Source organism: Amblyraja radiata, chromosome 8, assembly GCF_010909765.2.
Source record: "Amblyraja radiata isolate CabotCenter1 chromosome 8, sAmbRad1.1.pri, whole genome shotgun sequence".
Classification (NCBI taxonomy): Eukaryota; Metazoa; Chordata; class Chondrichthyes; order Rajiformes; family Rajidae; genus Amblyraja; species Amblyraja radiata.
The window spans coordinates 25,269,226-25,285,451 of record NC_045963.1 but is presented as its reverse complement, the minus strand read 5'-3'; the positions used below and the strand labels follow the sequence as shown (position 1 = coordinate 25,285,451).

At 42.9% G+C, this 16,226-nt stretch overlaps 1 protein-coding gene across 2 annotated transcripts in view; it reads right to left on the bottom strand.

Annotated features, from left to right (window-relative positions):
- The window catches only part of LOC116975966 (neuroblast differentiation-associated protein AHNAK-like), a 30,209-nt gene that overhangs the window by 10,650 nt on the left and 3,333 nt on the right, over positions 1-16,226 (bottom strand). For both annotated transcript variants that reach the window (XM_033025415.1, XM_033025416.1), the window contains exon 2: positions 1,388-1,426. In XM_033025415.1, the coding sequence (XP_032881306.1) occupies positions 1,388-1,390 (3 nt within the window). In that variant the 5' untranslated portion in view covers positions 1,391-1,426. The remainder of the gene's footprint in view (positions 1-1,387; positions 1,427-16,226) is intronic.

Below are 16,226 nucleotides of genomic sequence, written 5' to 3'. Positions count from 1 at the left end.
GCGTTCATCAGCAGCCTGCATGTGTGGAGCAGATCAGCAAACAGCGCAGCACGTCATTTTCAACTGCACTGTCCTCGCCCCCCTGGTGGAGGGGTAGACCTCACGGCCCTCGACAACAGCAAATTGAACTGGCTACAGCGTCTGGAGAGCGTTACATAACCTCTGCTGCCTCAAACGCAAGAAGAAGTGAAGATAGGCGACAGAACATCCTCCACACTGGTGCTCCACAAGGATGCGTTCTCAACCTCTTACTATACTCCCTACACACGCACGACTGTGGCCAAATACAGCTCTAACTCCACTTACACATTTGCAGATGACATGAACATAGTGGTTCTGATCTTGAACCATGATGAGACCAGGTATAGAAAGGAGATAGAGCTTAATAACATAGTGTCAAGACAAGAGACTCTCCTTAAATCTCAGCAAGATGAAGGAGCTAGTTATTGACTTCAGGAAGTGAGTTGTTTACATGCTCCAGTCAGCATCAGTGGTGGCGATGCCTTCGTCCCCCCCCCCCCCCCCCCCCTCCCCCCCCCGCCCTCCCCATCATAAACTCCATCTACACTTCATGCTGTCTTGGGAAAGCAGCCGACATAATAAAGGTCAATTTTCACCACAATCATTCCTTTTCCCCTCCTGTTTGGCAGAAGATACAAAAGCTTGAAAGCATATGCCACAAGATTCAGGTACAGCTACTTCCCAGGACTGAATGGTCCTCCCATAAGCAAGGGTGTAGTCCTGATCTTCCAAACTTCTTCATTGCAGGCCTTGTACTACACTTTTATCTACATTTTCTCTGTAGCTAAAATGCTGTAAACACTCTACTCTGCACTCTGTTATTTTTCTCTTTGCACCACCAATTATACTTGTGCATGATTTGATTGCACTCATGTATGGTCTGATTTGACTGGATAGCATGCAAACAGTGCTTTTCACTGTACCTTAGTGCCTGTGACAGCAATACACCAATAATCAATTTCAAGCCTATCAACCATGAAGAGGGAACAATAAACATCCAATCTAAAACGGTGAGTGATTTACAGTTGAAAACAGAGGCAGTGCAGCACCCTTGCACCAATTTCCTCAATACTGTGGGAATTGTGATAGAAACAGCCTTGAGGAGTTGCTGCAGAGGTTAAATATATAGAACAAAAATGCAGGCATAAAATGCCAGTGAAGGAGGGCTCTCATTATTGTGAACATTTTGTGAGGTACATTTTTCAATCATTAATAAATAGGTGGAGATACAAATCAGAGAGACTTTTGACGAAAAAATGCAGTGAGTGAGTGTAAGAATCATAGAAAGTACCAGGATTTTCAGGCAAATAACACACCAATATCATCAATAATATTTTGCTAGTTTAGTAGTGTAAACAATACATACCATTTTATTGTCTCAGTCGTTTCTTTTCCAAAATATATCCTTGAAAACAGAAATGCAGAATGAAAATCTTGTCCGTATTATTTTAAAACTTTTAACACTACATCTTATTTAGTTTTGCTATCAACTTCCTTATGTTTCCAAATTCACTGATTCATTCCACAAATACCAGATGCCTGCTGGTACTTTATGGTGTTTCTTTAAAGTCTAAATTCTGTCTTGTTCTATGTAGTTTTTATTGTTTTTTTTGTCGGGGTATGTGTGTGGGGGTGGGGTGGGGTGGGGTGGGGTTGGGGAACTTTAAGGTCTTTCCCCTGCACGGGAGACCCGACCTTTTCTTTGTCGGGTCTCCGTTGTCGTTGGGGCTGCAACGTGGAGCGGCCTCCAACAAGAATGACCTGGGGCTCCAGTCGCGGAGCTGCGGATTTACTCACCATCACGGAGCTGGCCGAGTCCGGAGCGGGTGGAGCTGTGGTGGAGCGTTGCTGTGACCCGACACCCGGAGATTCGGAAGCTCCTACCGCAGGTCTGTGGACGGTAATGCCGGGAGCCCACGGGTCCCTGGTGGGAGACCGCATTTCGGGGCTTCCGCAGCGGCGACTTCTCCCGCCCGAGTTGCGGGGTTGAAGATTACCTGGAGCGGGGCCTTACATCACCGCCCCGCGCGGCTTGGAATGGCCGCGGGACTTTGTGAGCGCCCGCTGGGGCTCCAACACCAAGAGCCCGCCGGAGCTCCAACACCAAGACCCGGTGCGTGGCCTTGCATCGCCCGGTGTGGCTTTAATGGCTGCGGGACATTTAACATCGCCCGCCGGGGGCTTTGACTCTGTCTTTGACTCTGACATGGGGGGGAGAGGGGAGTGCAGGGGAGAGATATGTTTAAGTTTTGCCTTCCATCACAGTGAGGAGGACTCACTGTGATGGATGTTTATGTGAATTGAATTGTGTTGGTGTGTGTCTCAAGGTTCTTTTTTTGTATGGCTGCAGAAACCAAATTTTGTTTGAACCTCATGTGAGGTTCAAATGATAATAAAAGGTATTGTATTGTATTGTATTGTAAATGCTGATTATCAAGGAGGTATTTGCCTGTTGGGGATATCACTTGTGAACTGAACATGGTCTGGCAGTTTGATGCATTGTATTTGCTGTAAATCCATTGCTGTTGGATGAAACAAAATCCAGATTTCCTGCAAACACATTAATTTAAAATCAGCACACTTTGGTTCTGCATCTACTGTCCCTATCAAGACACCTTTTAATATAAGTGAAGAAACATAGAAACATAGAAAATAGGTGCAGGAGTAGGCCATTCGGAAGCCTGAAGAAGGCTCTCAACCCAAAAACATCATGGTCTCCAGAGATGCTGTCTGACCCACTGAGTTACTCCAGCACTTTGTGTCCTTTTGTGTAAACCAGCATATGCAGTTCCTTGCTTCTACCTTTTATCATTGAATTCTCAATGTCCTGGATCATGTCTGCTCCACAATGCATAGTAAAAACTTTGATTCTCCCTGCATTATTGATAATTTAAACCCTACCAAATACATGTTCGTAAGTCATAGGAGCAGAATTAGGCCATTCGTCCCTCGAGTCTACTCCGCCATTCAATCATGGCTGACCTGTCTTTCCCTCTCAACCCCATTCTCCTGCCTTCGCCCCATAAAGCTCGACACCCTTACTAAACAATACACACAATTATAATTGAGGATTTCCTAAAGGAAATCTGAGATGCACGTTCACTTCCATTCACTTATCCATATATAAAGTTATGCTGTTTTTTAGTTGTCAGGTCATGCTATTTTGATAACAATGCATTCCAACATATACAGCCTGTAGAGAGAAACAATTGATGAAAAGAAATTTAACGCTATAGCTATCATTGTGGGAATGTTAATTTAGCCAGGAGCAGAGAATCCTGAAAGAATGGATAGCATCTTGGACATCTCTGTTCCAGGAAAGCAGTGTTATGCATCATTGGCCCACTGGGAGGCAGTACTACACTGACAAAGGCTTGCTGGCAATTAAATGGAAATACACAGACTCGCGGTATATTTAGAGATTAGATATTCTGGTTCTGGTAATATTTTGCACTAGACAAATACATCCTTATCTCTTAAATGATTTCAGAATGTAAACAATAACAGCATTCATCTGTTCAATATACATCACCTGGAATATTCTCTGGAAAATTGGAATAGCATAGGTAGACATAGATACAGTGTCGTATGCACAATTTTCTAATTTTAAGTCTCCAATGTCCCGATGTTCCCTTCCCATTCCCACCAGGTTCTCTGTCCCATTGTTCACTTGGATAGATTTGCAGGAGCAACAATATAGGGGCCAAAGGGCAGTGATTCATATCCTGGGAGCCCTCTCTGTACTATCCATTTTTGAATATGCTTGCAACAGGGAGAAACACTTTTTTATGCCGTGAAAGGATGTTGCACATGTGGCCATTGGGCAGACTATTGAGGGCAGAACTTGCTGCATGTGGAAGGAATGGGATGTCCAAAACCTCAGTCTCTATACTTCACGTGGGTACTCAACGAAAAATGTTGCTGCAGATTTCTCAGGGATCATGGCCACGCCCACCCTTAGGATTCACCTTTTGCAGTCAGTGGTCAATGCACTCATCTTCATTGAGGCATTGAAGAATGTATAGTTTTAAATACAGTTCTTCTTAAATATTTAAATTATATCATGCTTCTATTTTCACAATGACTCAATACATTTAAGAACAATCATGGGAAAGGCAAGGTTATCTTGGTCGGCATGTACAAGTTGGGCCGAAGGGCCTGTTTCCAAACTGTATGACTCACTCACTCTCTGTCACGATGATGTGTCAGACAGAATGGAACAATTACTTAGCATAAATATGCACTATGAAAAAGAAAATTGAAAACGATTGCTAAAATGTAATTGACCTAGAAAATGATATGCCCTCTGTACACTGTCCTTCCCCAATTTTCATTTTTCATAGCACTCCAATCAAGAAAATATAATTATCCTATTGCAAAACCTATCAATCGGTACAATAAACACACTTGTAGACCTCCTCAATTCTATGCATCTGGTAATAAAGAAGAAGAAAAAGGATTGGCACATAATCCAGTTTTGCTGAAAGGGATATGAGGTTGTTTGTTAAAAGAGAAGAATGGGGCCTGTGTAATGGGATTTACAACATTCTTTCCCGCCCTACATCAACATGCAGAGCAAGTCTTGTTTGTTTTGTTGGGAGACATCATCAAATGGCAGAGTCTGAAATAACAGATTGTACTGCACAGTGGCGCTTTGCTACTTGACTTGATTCTCCTCCGAGTTCCAATGAAGGAAGCAGACATTCATGGATGAGAGAAGACCATCCAAGCATGGAAAGTCACCTGTTCAGTAGACTAATTCTCCATCGTCGCATTTAATCAATGTTTTTGCTTACTTCATTGCCAGATTATTGTCCTTATTGAGTAAAGACCTTTTCTCAAGCATCAGTTCTAAACCAACCAGTCACTGGATTTTCACTTGTGTATACTGGTCAGACTTTCAGGTGGAACTAATAATTGGGGTTCATCTTATAGATTTATAACATCCAATCATTCTTTGGGAACAGCTTCTCCCCCTTGGTTATCAGGCTTCTGAATGGTCCTTCCATAGGGTAGGGTGCTGTCTGATTCACCTCTACCCTATTATGGACATTGGAGTTTAGTTTAATGATTCAATGGTTCTTTATGTCCATGGACCTGTTGCGTGACAACGTTGAGCACTATATTCTGCATTCTCTATCTTCCCCTTTACCCTATCTGTTATACTTGAGTTTGAACATTGTATCTACCTGATTCAGACATATCTGATCTGTTTGGATCGCATGCAAAACAGGGCTTTTCATTTACCTCAGTACATGTGACAATAATAAACCTAAACAAGTAAATGGAACTAAAACTACCTCAATTAAAACTACCTCACTCTAGACTCTAATCCACCCAAGTCAGAAGATTCTTGATTCAGAAACCCTCCAAAGATATGAGGACAAAGGTCTAGATTGATATTTCAAAGCAGTACTGAAAGAATGCTGCACTTTTCGAGAGGTCATCTTTTGGATCTGGTAATGAATTGAGGTCCTGTCTGGTCTCTCAAGTAGATGAGAGGTGGGGGCGGGGAGAAGAAAGGAAAAAGGAGGAGGAGGAGCCCAAGGGCTGAGGGATGGGAGGAGACAGCCCGAGGGCTGAGGATGGGGAGGAAACAGCAAGGGCTAACAAAATTGGGAGAATTCAATGTTCATGCCCCCAGGATGTTGTGTCTGGGTAACTGTCCTTACAGTCACCACTAGAGGACTCTGCCCCGAAATGTATGTTTTCCTCGGAATGAGTCCGCCATCTTGACTAGTTTCAACGCAGCCATTTTGTCTTGAAATAAACACAATGACAGGCTCGGAACAATAAGAGTCGATTGTGAGTTATTAGCCATCAAACACAACATAGTCAACGACTTTGTTGAGTGGTGTGGGCTGAATCACCTGCAGCTCAACACCGACAAGACTAAGATGTTAGTGGTGGACTTTAAGAAGAGAAGAACACTCCTGTCCCCTGTCTCCATTAAGGGTGTGGATGTGCAGTACAAGTACCTTGGAGTTTATCTGGACAGTAAACCAGACTGGTCCAGGACTGCTGAGGCACTGTACAAGAAGGGATAAAGCCGGCTGTACTTTCTGAGGAGGCTCCGCTCTTTCAACATCTGCAGTAAGATGCTGCAGATGTTCTACCAATCGATGGTAGCCAGTGTCATCTTATTCACTGTTGTGTGCTGCGATAGCAGTGTGAAGGCCGCGGACGGCAACAGAATTAATAAGATCATCAGGAATGCTGGCTCTGTCCTTGGGGAGGTTGGATTCATTGGAGGTGGCCTTGAAGGGGAGGATCCTTCTTCAACTGCGGAGCATCTTAGACAATACAGCTCACCCCACCCTCTTATGACACACTGGTCAACCTGAGGAGCACCTTCAGCAACAAACTGGTTCCACCAAAATGCAGCACAGAACGCCACAGGAGATCCTTTTTCCCTATGGCTATTAAACTGTACAACTCCTCCCCCTTCTTGTGTCTTGTGTTTTATGACTGCTGGCAGACCAATTACCCTCCTGGGATAAATAAAGTTCTATTGTATCGTATCGTATCGAAAGTGAGCAAGGTGGCCTTTTGCATGAAATAGGTGAATGCAATAGCCATTTTGGATATTTCTCTGGTGCACAAGCTGACTGTGCAAGATGCATTCAGTAGGTCCTTGAGCAAGAGACCAGCAAAACCACCGCAAAGTTTTTGACTTCAAGAGCTACTACAGAGTTATATTTCCTGTGCACCTTTGCAAAGGCTGGTATGCCTCACCTTCTTGACAGTACTGGCCATAGTTTCTCAGGATATTGCCCTGAAGATTTCATGTTCATAAATCATCGGAGCAGACTTAGGTAATTCGACCTATTGAGTCTACTCTGCCATTCAGTCATGGCTGATCTCTCTTTCACTCTTAATCCCATTCTCCTGCCTGCTCCCCGTAACCTTTGACACCCTTACTAATCAAGGAACTGTCAATCTCCTTTTTAAAAATACTCAATGACTTGGCCTCCACAGCAGTCTATGGCAATTAATTCCACAGATTCACCACTCTCTGACTAAAGAAATTCCTCCTCTTCTCCTTTCTAAAGGTACATTCTTTTATGCTGAGACTGTGCCCTCTGGTCCTGGACTCTCCTACCAGTGGAAACATCCTTTCCACATCCACTCTATTCAGGCCTTTCACTATTCAGTGAGTAATAATTTATAGCAATGATACCTTGAGGTGGAGATTATTGACTCCCAACAACCAAAACCCTTTGTGTTGGGTCAGTGAGTAGTCTTCCACCCTCCTGCATTCCCTGCACCCTCCCCCAACAAAATTCCCATTGGTATAATTTTTACCAGGGCATCTCAAGAATACGTTCAGTCCAAGGTTTGAAATACCTGCTCTCTGAAATTCAACACTATGAACTGGCCCTTCGGCCCACTGAGTCCATGCCGACCATTGATCACCTGTTCACAATAGTTGTATATTATCCCACTTTCTCATCCTCTTCCAACACACTGGGGGCAATTTGCAGAAGCCAATTAACCTACAAACCCGTGTGTCTTTGGGATGTGGGAGGAACCTGGAGCACCCGGAGGAAACCCACGCGATCATGGGAAGAACTTGCAAACTCCGCACAGATGGCACCCAAGGTCCGGATTGAGCCGAGGTCTCTACCAGCTGCACCTCCATGCCACCCTGTCTCAGAGCAAAGCTGAGCATTGGAAGTACAGTTAAATTCCATAGAGGATGATCAAGATATTGAGAACAAGCGAAAATATAATGCTGATAGGAAAATCACCAAAAGATATAAATAAATATATGAAATGAAACAGAATTAAATTTGGGATTCTTACATGCAGAGGCAAGAGAATTTGTAATGGGCAATAAAGAGATCAACTTAATGATTGGTAATTGCATAGTACAAGGCAGAAAAACACCTCAGAATTTGTGGAGAACCAAAAATATGCTTCGAATGAGGAACATACAGAAATTAGTGTGGGTTAGGAAATGATTCTGGAGATGTTAATGAGGCTGAAATCCACAGACCCCCCCTGAAGCGGAATTCCTTCATACAAGTTTTCATTAAAGGAAGTAACCAAAACAATGTTGATGGATTACTTCTGATCCTGCTGGATGTCCTACATACCTGAACAATCGCCACAGCTAGGAAGGTAGCGACATGACTTGACTTGATTACAGCCTCTCAAGAGACAGATTAGGCCAGTTGGCCAGAATCCAGAGGAAAGATAAAATTACTTGAATTTATAAAATGGCCAGCTAATTCCAATTAGGATGCCCAAAGAATTGACAACTAATGAGGTACTTCTGAATTGCAATCATCGAAAGGTTGATAGGGCTAGCAGAATCAAGGGGTATGGGGAGAAGACAGGGACGGGGTACTGATTGTGGATGCTCAGCCCTGATCACATTGAATGGCCTACTCCTGCATTTATTGTCCATGTATCTATGTTATAAATAATTGCTCCTGCAAATGACATTGTGATAATAAGCAAATTGTATTATTATAATATTGCCTAAAGGGTTAATCAGAGACAACTCCTCTGTTCTTCAAGCGTAAGATCATTTGCATTGACCTGAGAGTTAAACAGCACCTAATTTAATGTTGCAGCACAGCAGTAGAGTTGCTGCCTTACAGCGGCAGAAACCCATGTTTGATCCTGGCTACCGGTGCTGGCAGTACAGAGCTTGTACGTTTCCCCTGTGACTGCCTGGGTTTTCTTCAGGTGCTCCAGTTTCCTCCCATATTGCAAAGATGCACAGTGCCCTCCATAATGTTTGGGACAAAGACCCATCATTTATTTATTTGCCTCTGTACTCCACAATTTGAGAATAATAGAATAATAATGATAATAATAATAATAATGAGAATAATAGAAAAAAATCACATGTGGTTAAAGTGCACATTGTCAGATTTTAATAAAGGCCATTTTTATACATTTTGGTTCCACCATGTGGAAATTACAGCAGTGTTTATACATAGTCCCCCCATTTCAGGGCACATAGTGTTTGCGACACAGCAATGTCATGTAAATGAAAGTAGGCATGTTCAGTTTTTTATGCAAATCCTTTGCATGCAATGACTGCTTGAAGTTTGCGATTCACGGACATCACCAGTTGCTGGGTGTCTTATCTGGTGATGCTCTGCCAGGCCTGTATTGCAGCCATCTTGTCTTGGGGATGGTCCCCTTCAGTTTTCTCTTCAGTATATAAAAGGCATGCTCAATTGGGTTCAGATCGGGTGATTGACTTGGCCACTCAAGAATTGACCATTTTTTAGCTTTGAAAAACTCCTTGGGTGCTTTAGCAGTATGTTTGGGATCATTGTCTTTCTGTAGAATGAACCACCGGCCAATGAGTTTTGAGACATTTGTTTGATCTTGTGCAGATAGGATGTGTCTATACACTTCAGAATTCATTATGCTACTACCATCAGCAGTTGTATCATCAATAAAGATAAGTGAGCCAGTACCTTCAGCAACCATACATGCCCAGGCCATGACACCCCCACCACCGTGTTTCACAGATGAAGTGATATGCATTGGATCTTGGGCAGTTCCTTCTCTCCTCCATACTTTGCTCTTGCCATCACTCTGATATAAGTTAATCTTCGTCTCATCTGTGCACAAGACCTTTTTCCGGAGCTGTGGTTGCTCTTTTAAGTACTTCTTGGCAAACTGTAACCTGGCCATCCTATTTTTGCGGCTAACCAGTGGTTTGTATCTTGCAGTGTAGCCTCTGTATTTCTGTTCATGAAGTCTTCTGCGGACAGTGGTCATTGACAAATCCACACCTGACTCCTGAAGAGTGTTTCTGATCTGACGGACAGGTGTTTGGGGATTTTCCTTTATTATAGAGAGAATTCTTCTGTCATCAGCTGTGGAGGTCTTCCTTGGCCTGCCAGTCCCTTTGCGATTAGTAAGCTCACCGGTGCTCTCTTTCCTCTTAATGATGTTTCAAACTGTTGATTTTGGTAAGCCTGTGGCTGATGTCTCTAACAGTTTTATTCTTATTTCTCAGTCTCATAATGGCTTCTTTGACTTTCATTGGTACAACTTTGGTCCTCATGTTGATAAACAGCAATAAAAGTTTCTAAAGGTGATGGAAAGACTAGGTGCTGAGAGCTCTCTTATACCTGCATTAAGGAGGCAATTAAACGCACCTGAACAATTACTAATGCCTGTGAAGCCATGTGTCCCAAACATTATGGTACCCTAAAATGGGGGCATTTGGAAATGGAAATGAGTATAAACACAGCTGTAATTTCTACATGGTGAAACCAAAATGTATAAAATGGCCTTTAATAAAATCTGACAATATGCACTTTAACCACATGTGATTTTTTTTCTATTACAAATTCTCAAATTGTGGAGTACAGAGGCAAATAAATAAATGATGAGTCTTTGTCCCAAACATTATGGAGGGCACTGTACAGATACGTAGTTAAATTGGCTTTGGTAAATTGTAAAATAAATTGTCCCTAGTTAGTATGCGTAGGTTAGTATACGCAGGTTGGGAATCTTGGTGGGCCAAAGGGCAATCTCTCTATTATTCACCGGGGGGGCATCTAGATCATCGTGCTCAGGGCTGGAGGTTTGGGATTTTAATGTAAAGAGCGCTTCCAAAGGGCCACAGGCCACAAAAGTCAGTGTTGGATTAAAGGCTGGAAACTTTTCGTGAGTTAAAGTAAGACTAGGTAAAGTCAACAGTGGTGAAAACATAGCACAAGAACAGGCCCTTCAGTTGTGCCGAACGTGATCTAAGACCAACTCTTATCTGCCTGCACATAATCCATATTTCTCCATTCCCTGCATAACCATTTGCCTATCCAAAATCTCTTAAGTGCCATCAACCACCACCCCTGCAGGTAGGTGGCCAGACAATACAGTGGCAGGACAGGTTGCGAAAGACTGCAAAAGTATCAATTTATCCATGGGACATTGGTGTATAAATGCAAGGAAATCATGCTGAACTTTAATAAACAGAGCAGGAACAGTCTATTCAGACCACAATGTCCATACCGAACTTGGTCGTTATATTAATCTCCTCTGCCTGCATGTGATCCATATCCCTCTATTCCCTGCCTATCTAAAACTGTTGAATGCCACTTTCACATTTGCTTCCATCACTACCTGTCAGCGTGATCCAGGCATTCGCCACCCTCTATATAAAAAACTTGCCCCACGCATCTCCTTTAAACTTTGCATTCTCACCTTAAAACTATGCCCTCTTGTAATTCATTTTTCCATCCTGGGATAAAGGTTCTGACTGTCTACCCTGTCGAGATCTCTCATAATTGTATATACTTCTATCAGGCCTCCCCGCAACAATCCAAGTCTGTCTAACTGCTCCTTGCAGCTCATCCAGGCATCATTCTGGTAAACGTTCTCTGCATCCTTTCCGAAACCTTCACCTTCTTCCTGTAATTGGGCGACTAGAACTGTTTGCAATACTCCAAATGTGGCCTAAACAAAGTCCTATAAAGCTCCAACATTATTTTCTGCGCCATAACTTTGGGGCAGCACAGTGGCACAGCGATAGAGTAGCTGCCTCACAGTGCCAGATAATTGGGTTTGATCCTGACTACGGGTGCTGTCTGCAGGTGCTCCGGTTTCTTCACACACTCCAAAAACGTGCAGGTTTGTAGGTAATTGGCTTCTGTACATTGCCCCTTGTGTATAGGATAGAACTAGTGTATGGGTGATTCTGGTCTGCGTGGACTCGTTGGGCTCAATGGCCGGTTTCCATGCTGTACCTCTAAAACAAAAAAACATTCTGGATTTCTATGAAGGCACAAGAGACTGCAGATGCTGGAATCTTGAGCAAAACACAAAGTGCTGGAGGAATTCAGTGGGGTGGATTTAAATGCACAGTCAATGTTTGGGTCAGGTCTGAAGACCCAAAATGTTGCCTGTCCATTCCCTCCCCAGATGCTGCCTGACACCCGCTGAGTTCCTCCACCACTTTGTGCTCTAATTTTGTGACTCTGTGAATGTGTCAGGATAAGGTACCAAATACATAGTGATGAAGAGAAATGTCTTAACTCATAGGATTGTGAATCCTTCGAATGTTTTTGTACCCCACTGTCAATTGTCAGTCATTGAGCATATTTAAGGGAGAGAGGAAGATAAATAGTAGATTATTTAATATTGTAGGATTTAATATAGGCAAACTGCGGGAAGTGGTATTGAAGTATTCTTATTGAACTGTCTTATTGAATAGAGAGCAATCGAAGGGCTAATTGGCCCACATGCTCCGATTTCTTATCTTCTTGTGGTAAGGTTCAACTTTACACAAGCCAATAGACAGAGAATTAAGGCGAGAAAGCCCAAGGTCCAAAGGTTTCCATGGTCAGGGCAAGTTTGCACGTTAGTTACAGGACCATGTCTTGCTCAATGTTGGTTTTATGAGCTGTACTGTTGTTCCACCAGCCGCAAATCCAAACTACATACCAGGTTGAGGTGTGGACAACGGGTGGAGAAAAAGAAACATTATTTCACTGACTCACAACTCACAAATTACCATATTAATCATAACAATTATCTTTCCAAAGTCCATCCTCAATTTCCTTCATTAACAAATAATTATGTTATGACATAAGTAGAATAGTTCACAATATCAATCATGACTTGGAAATAAAAAACACATTTTAAAAAAGCGCAATATAAAAGTAAGTATTGTACATGGGCTCTACAAATCCTTCAACCTTTTTATTTTGGCATTAGATTTTGGCAATGGATTGAGCATGTAAACCATACTTTCCAAATAAACTGATCCATTCTATTTATCTATTCCCCATTTCTCTTTTCTACATTTGATGTAAAAGGGAATAACGATGAGCAACCCATTTCAATTTAGAAACTGGCTACTATAATAGTCATACAGTGTGAAAACAGGCCCTTCAGCCCAACGCCCACACTCACCAATGTGCCCCATCTACATTAGTCCCACCTACCTGTGTTTAGCCCGTATCCCTCTAAACCTGTCCTATCCACAATGATAACTACACTTCCAAAATTGCTGTAAAGTGCCTTGAGACAAGATCAAGATCTTGTTAAGTGCTATAAAAGATGTATCACTGTTTTCATGCCTTCACCCGCATCATTCCTTAGCGAGATCTTTGGCGAGGTCCCACATGGGAGGCCAGATCACATGGGATCCAGGGTGAGCTGACCAATTGGTTACAAAATTGGCTTGGTGGAAGGTGACAGAGGGTGTTATTGGAGGATAGTTTTTCAGATTGTGACCAACGGTATGCCGCAGGGATCTGTGCTGGGTCAACTGTTGTTTTGTCACATATTGATGATTTGTAAGAGAACGTGGCTCGTATGACAAGTCCGTTTGTGAATGACACCAACATTGGAGGTGTGGTGGACATGAAGAAGTGGTCTAAGCCTACAACAGGATCAAAATCAACTGGGAAATGGGCACAAGGTTTGGCAAATGGAATTTAACTCCGACAAATGCTAAGTGATTAATTTTAGAACATTAAACCAGGACAGAACAAACTCAGTAAATGATAGGGCCCTGGCGAGTGTTGCAGAGCAGAAAGGGATACAAGTAAATAGTTCCTTGAAAATGGTGACACAAGTAGACAGAGTGATGAAGAAGGCTTATGACATGCTCGCCTTGACAGGGCATTGAGTACAAAAGTTGGGACGTCATGTTACTACTGTACAAGATGTTGGTGTGACCTGGAATATTGCATACAGTTCTGGACGCCGTATTATTGGAAAGATGTGATTAAGCAAGAGTGGGTGCAGAAGATATTCATAAGAATATTGCCTGGACTGGAGGGCTTGAGTTATAATGAGAGACCGGATAGGCTGGAACTGTTTTCCCTGGAGTGAAGGTGACCTTATTGAGATTTATAAAGTTATCAGTGCTATAGATAAGGTGGATGGTCACAGTTGTATTCCCCAGGGTTGGAGTTGAGACAGATACGATAGTGATATTTAAGAGACTTTTGGATAGATATATAGATATACAGGGAATGGAGTGTTATGTGCAGGCAGATAATAGTGATCTCGGCATCATGTTCAGCACAGATATTGTGGACTAAAAGACCCGTTCTTGTGCTCTACAGTTTGATATTCTATGTTCTCGTTTTTATTGATTTATGGAATCTACCTCACAACTGTATGTTTCTTTATCCCAGGAACCTTCTGAGTAAATCTATTATCTGAGCACCTTCCAGTTCTGTGAGACTAAGGAGTGCCACGTCCTACTGTTGTCTGCTAAAGTTTAATATGTGTTTTACCAATACAAATATCAGACAACATTTGTCTTATTAGTTTTTCCTATTTTGATGGCAATCTAATTGTCATCTGCCACTTTTTGCCCATTTAACGATTCTCTTATTCACATCTTCCAGTTTCCTTTGGCTTTCAAGATAATTAGAAATGACTCTCATTTTGACATTACCTGAAGTTTGGATTCCATTAGATATTATTACCAATGACACTGAAAACAGCCCTTTGTTCCAACTCGGTTTCTTCCCTACTAACCAGTTTTGGTTGCCTTCAGTGGCCAAGCTTGCTATCCAATATATTCCCTCCCACTAATTAGACAAAGGCATCAACAGTTTCTGTAGATTGATCATATCAATGGAATTTTTTGCAAAATAAACCATCTGAAAATTATCCGCACTTACTGCCAAGAAACCACACCAATGCCTACTTTCTCAGAAGACAAAGGAAATTCAGCATCTCCAATTAATCCTACTCATTTCTACAGATGTACCAGCGGAAACAACCTGGATACATCACAGTTTGGTACAGCACTGTCCAAGATTGCAAGAAATTTGCAACGAATTGTGAAAGCAGCCACGTCCCGAATGGTCCCGAACTGAAACATCCCCTATCCATGTTTTCCTGGGATGCTTCCTGACCTGCTGAGTTACTCCAGTCTTTTCTTTAAACACACAGGGGTGGCACAGTGGCACAATGGTAGAGTTTCTGCTTTACAGCACCAGAGACCCGGGTTCGATCCTGACTATGGGTGCTCTCTGTACGTAGTTTGTACGTTCTCCATGTGACCCCATGAGTTTTCTCCAGATGCTCTGGTTTCCTCACACACTCCAAATATGTACAGGTTTGTAGGTTACTTGGCTCCTGTAAAATTGTAAATAGTCCCTAGTGTGTAGGAGAGTGCCAGTGTATGGGCTGATCGCTGCTCAGAGTGGACCCGGTGTGCCAAAGGGCCGGTTTCCACACTGTATCTCGAAAGTCTAAAGACTTCCTCTCCACTTCTTGCTGCCTCGGGAAAGCAGGCAACATAATCAAGAACCAATCCCACCCTGGTCATTGGTTCTTCTCCCCTCTCCCATTGGGCAAAAGAAACAAAAGTGTGATGACACATACCTCCAGATTCAAGAACAATTTCCTTCCCACTGTTATCAGACTCTTGAATGGGCCTTTCATCAGCTAATGCCGCTGTCCCACTTAGGAAACCTGAACGGAAACCTCTGGAGACTTTGCGCCCCACCCAAGGTTTCCGTGCGGTTTCCGGAGGTTGCAGGTGGTTGCCGGAGGTTGCAGGTAGTGGAAGCAGGTAGGGAGACTGACAAAAACCTCCGGGAACCGCACGGAAACCTTGGAGGGTGGGGGAGCAAAGTCTCCAGAGGTTTCCGTTCAGGTTTCCTAAGTGGGTCAGGGGCATAAGGGTGAATTCTTGACCTCCCAATCTACCTCATTACGGTGCACACACTTATTGTCACATGCACTTTTTAATCTGCATTTTCTCTGTAGGAATCTGTAGGGGTACCATTTTCACACAAAGCATGGTGGGTGTATGGAACAAGCTGCTGGATGAGGTAGTTGAGGCAGGGACTGTTGCAATGTTTAAGCAGTATTTAGACAGGTTTAGAGGAATATGGGCCAAATGCAGACAGATGGGACTAGTGTAGATGGGGCATGTTGGTCAGTGTGGACAAGTTGGACCAAAGGGCCTGTTAATAAACCAATACTAATTCCAATTAAAATACAATTATGACTTTGTTCTTGTTAAAGCTAATATTGTTAGGAGGCTACAATTGTTATGAAACAAAAGATATGGAGAAGAAATTTCCTGTTGACAATAGCAGGCAATGTACACCTATAGATATACGTGTGATACGGCACTTGAGTCAAAAACAAAGTGCTGGAGGAACTCAGAGGGTCAGCAGCGTCTGTGGAGAAAACAGGCAGGCGATGTTTCGGGTCGGGACCCTTTCACAGAAGGGTCCATTCCCTCC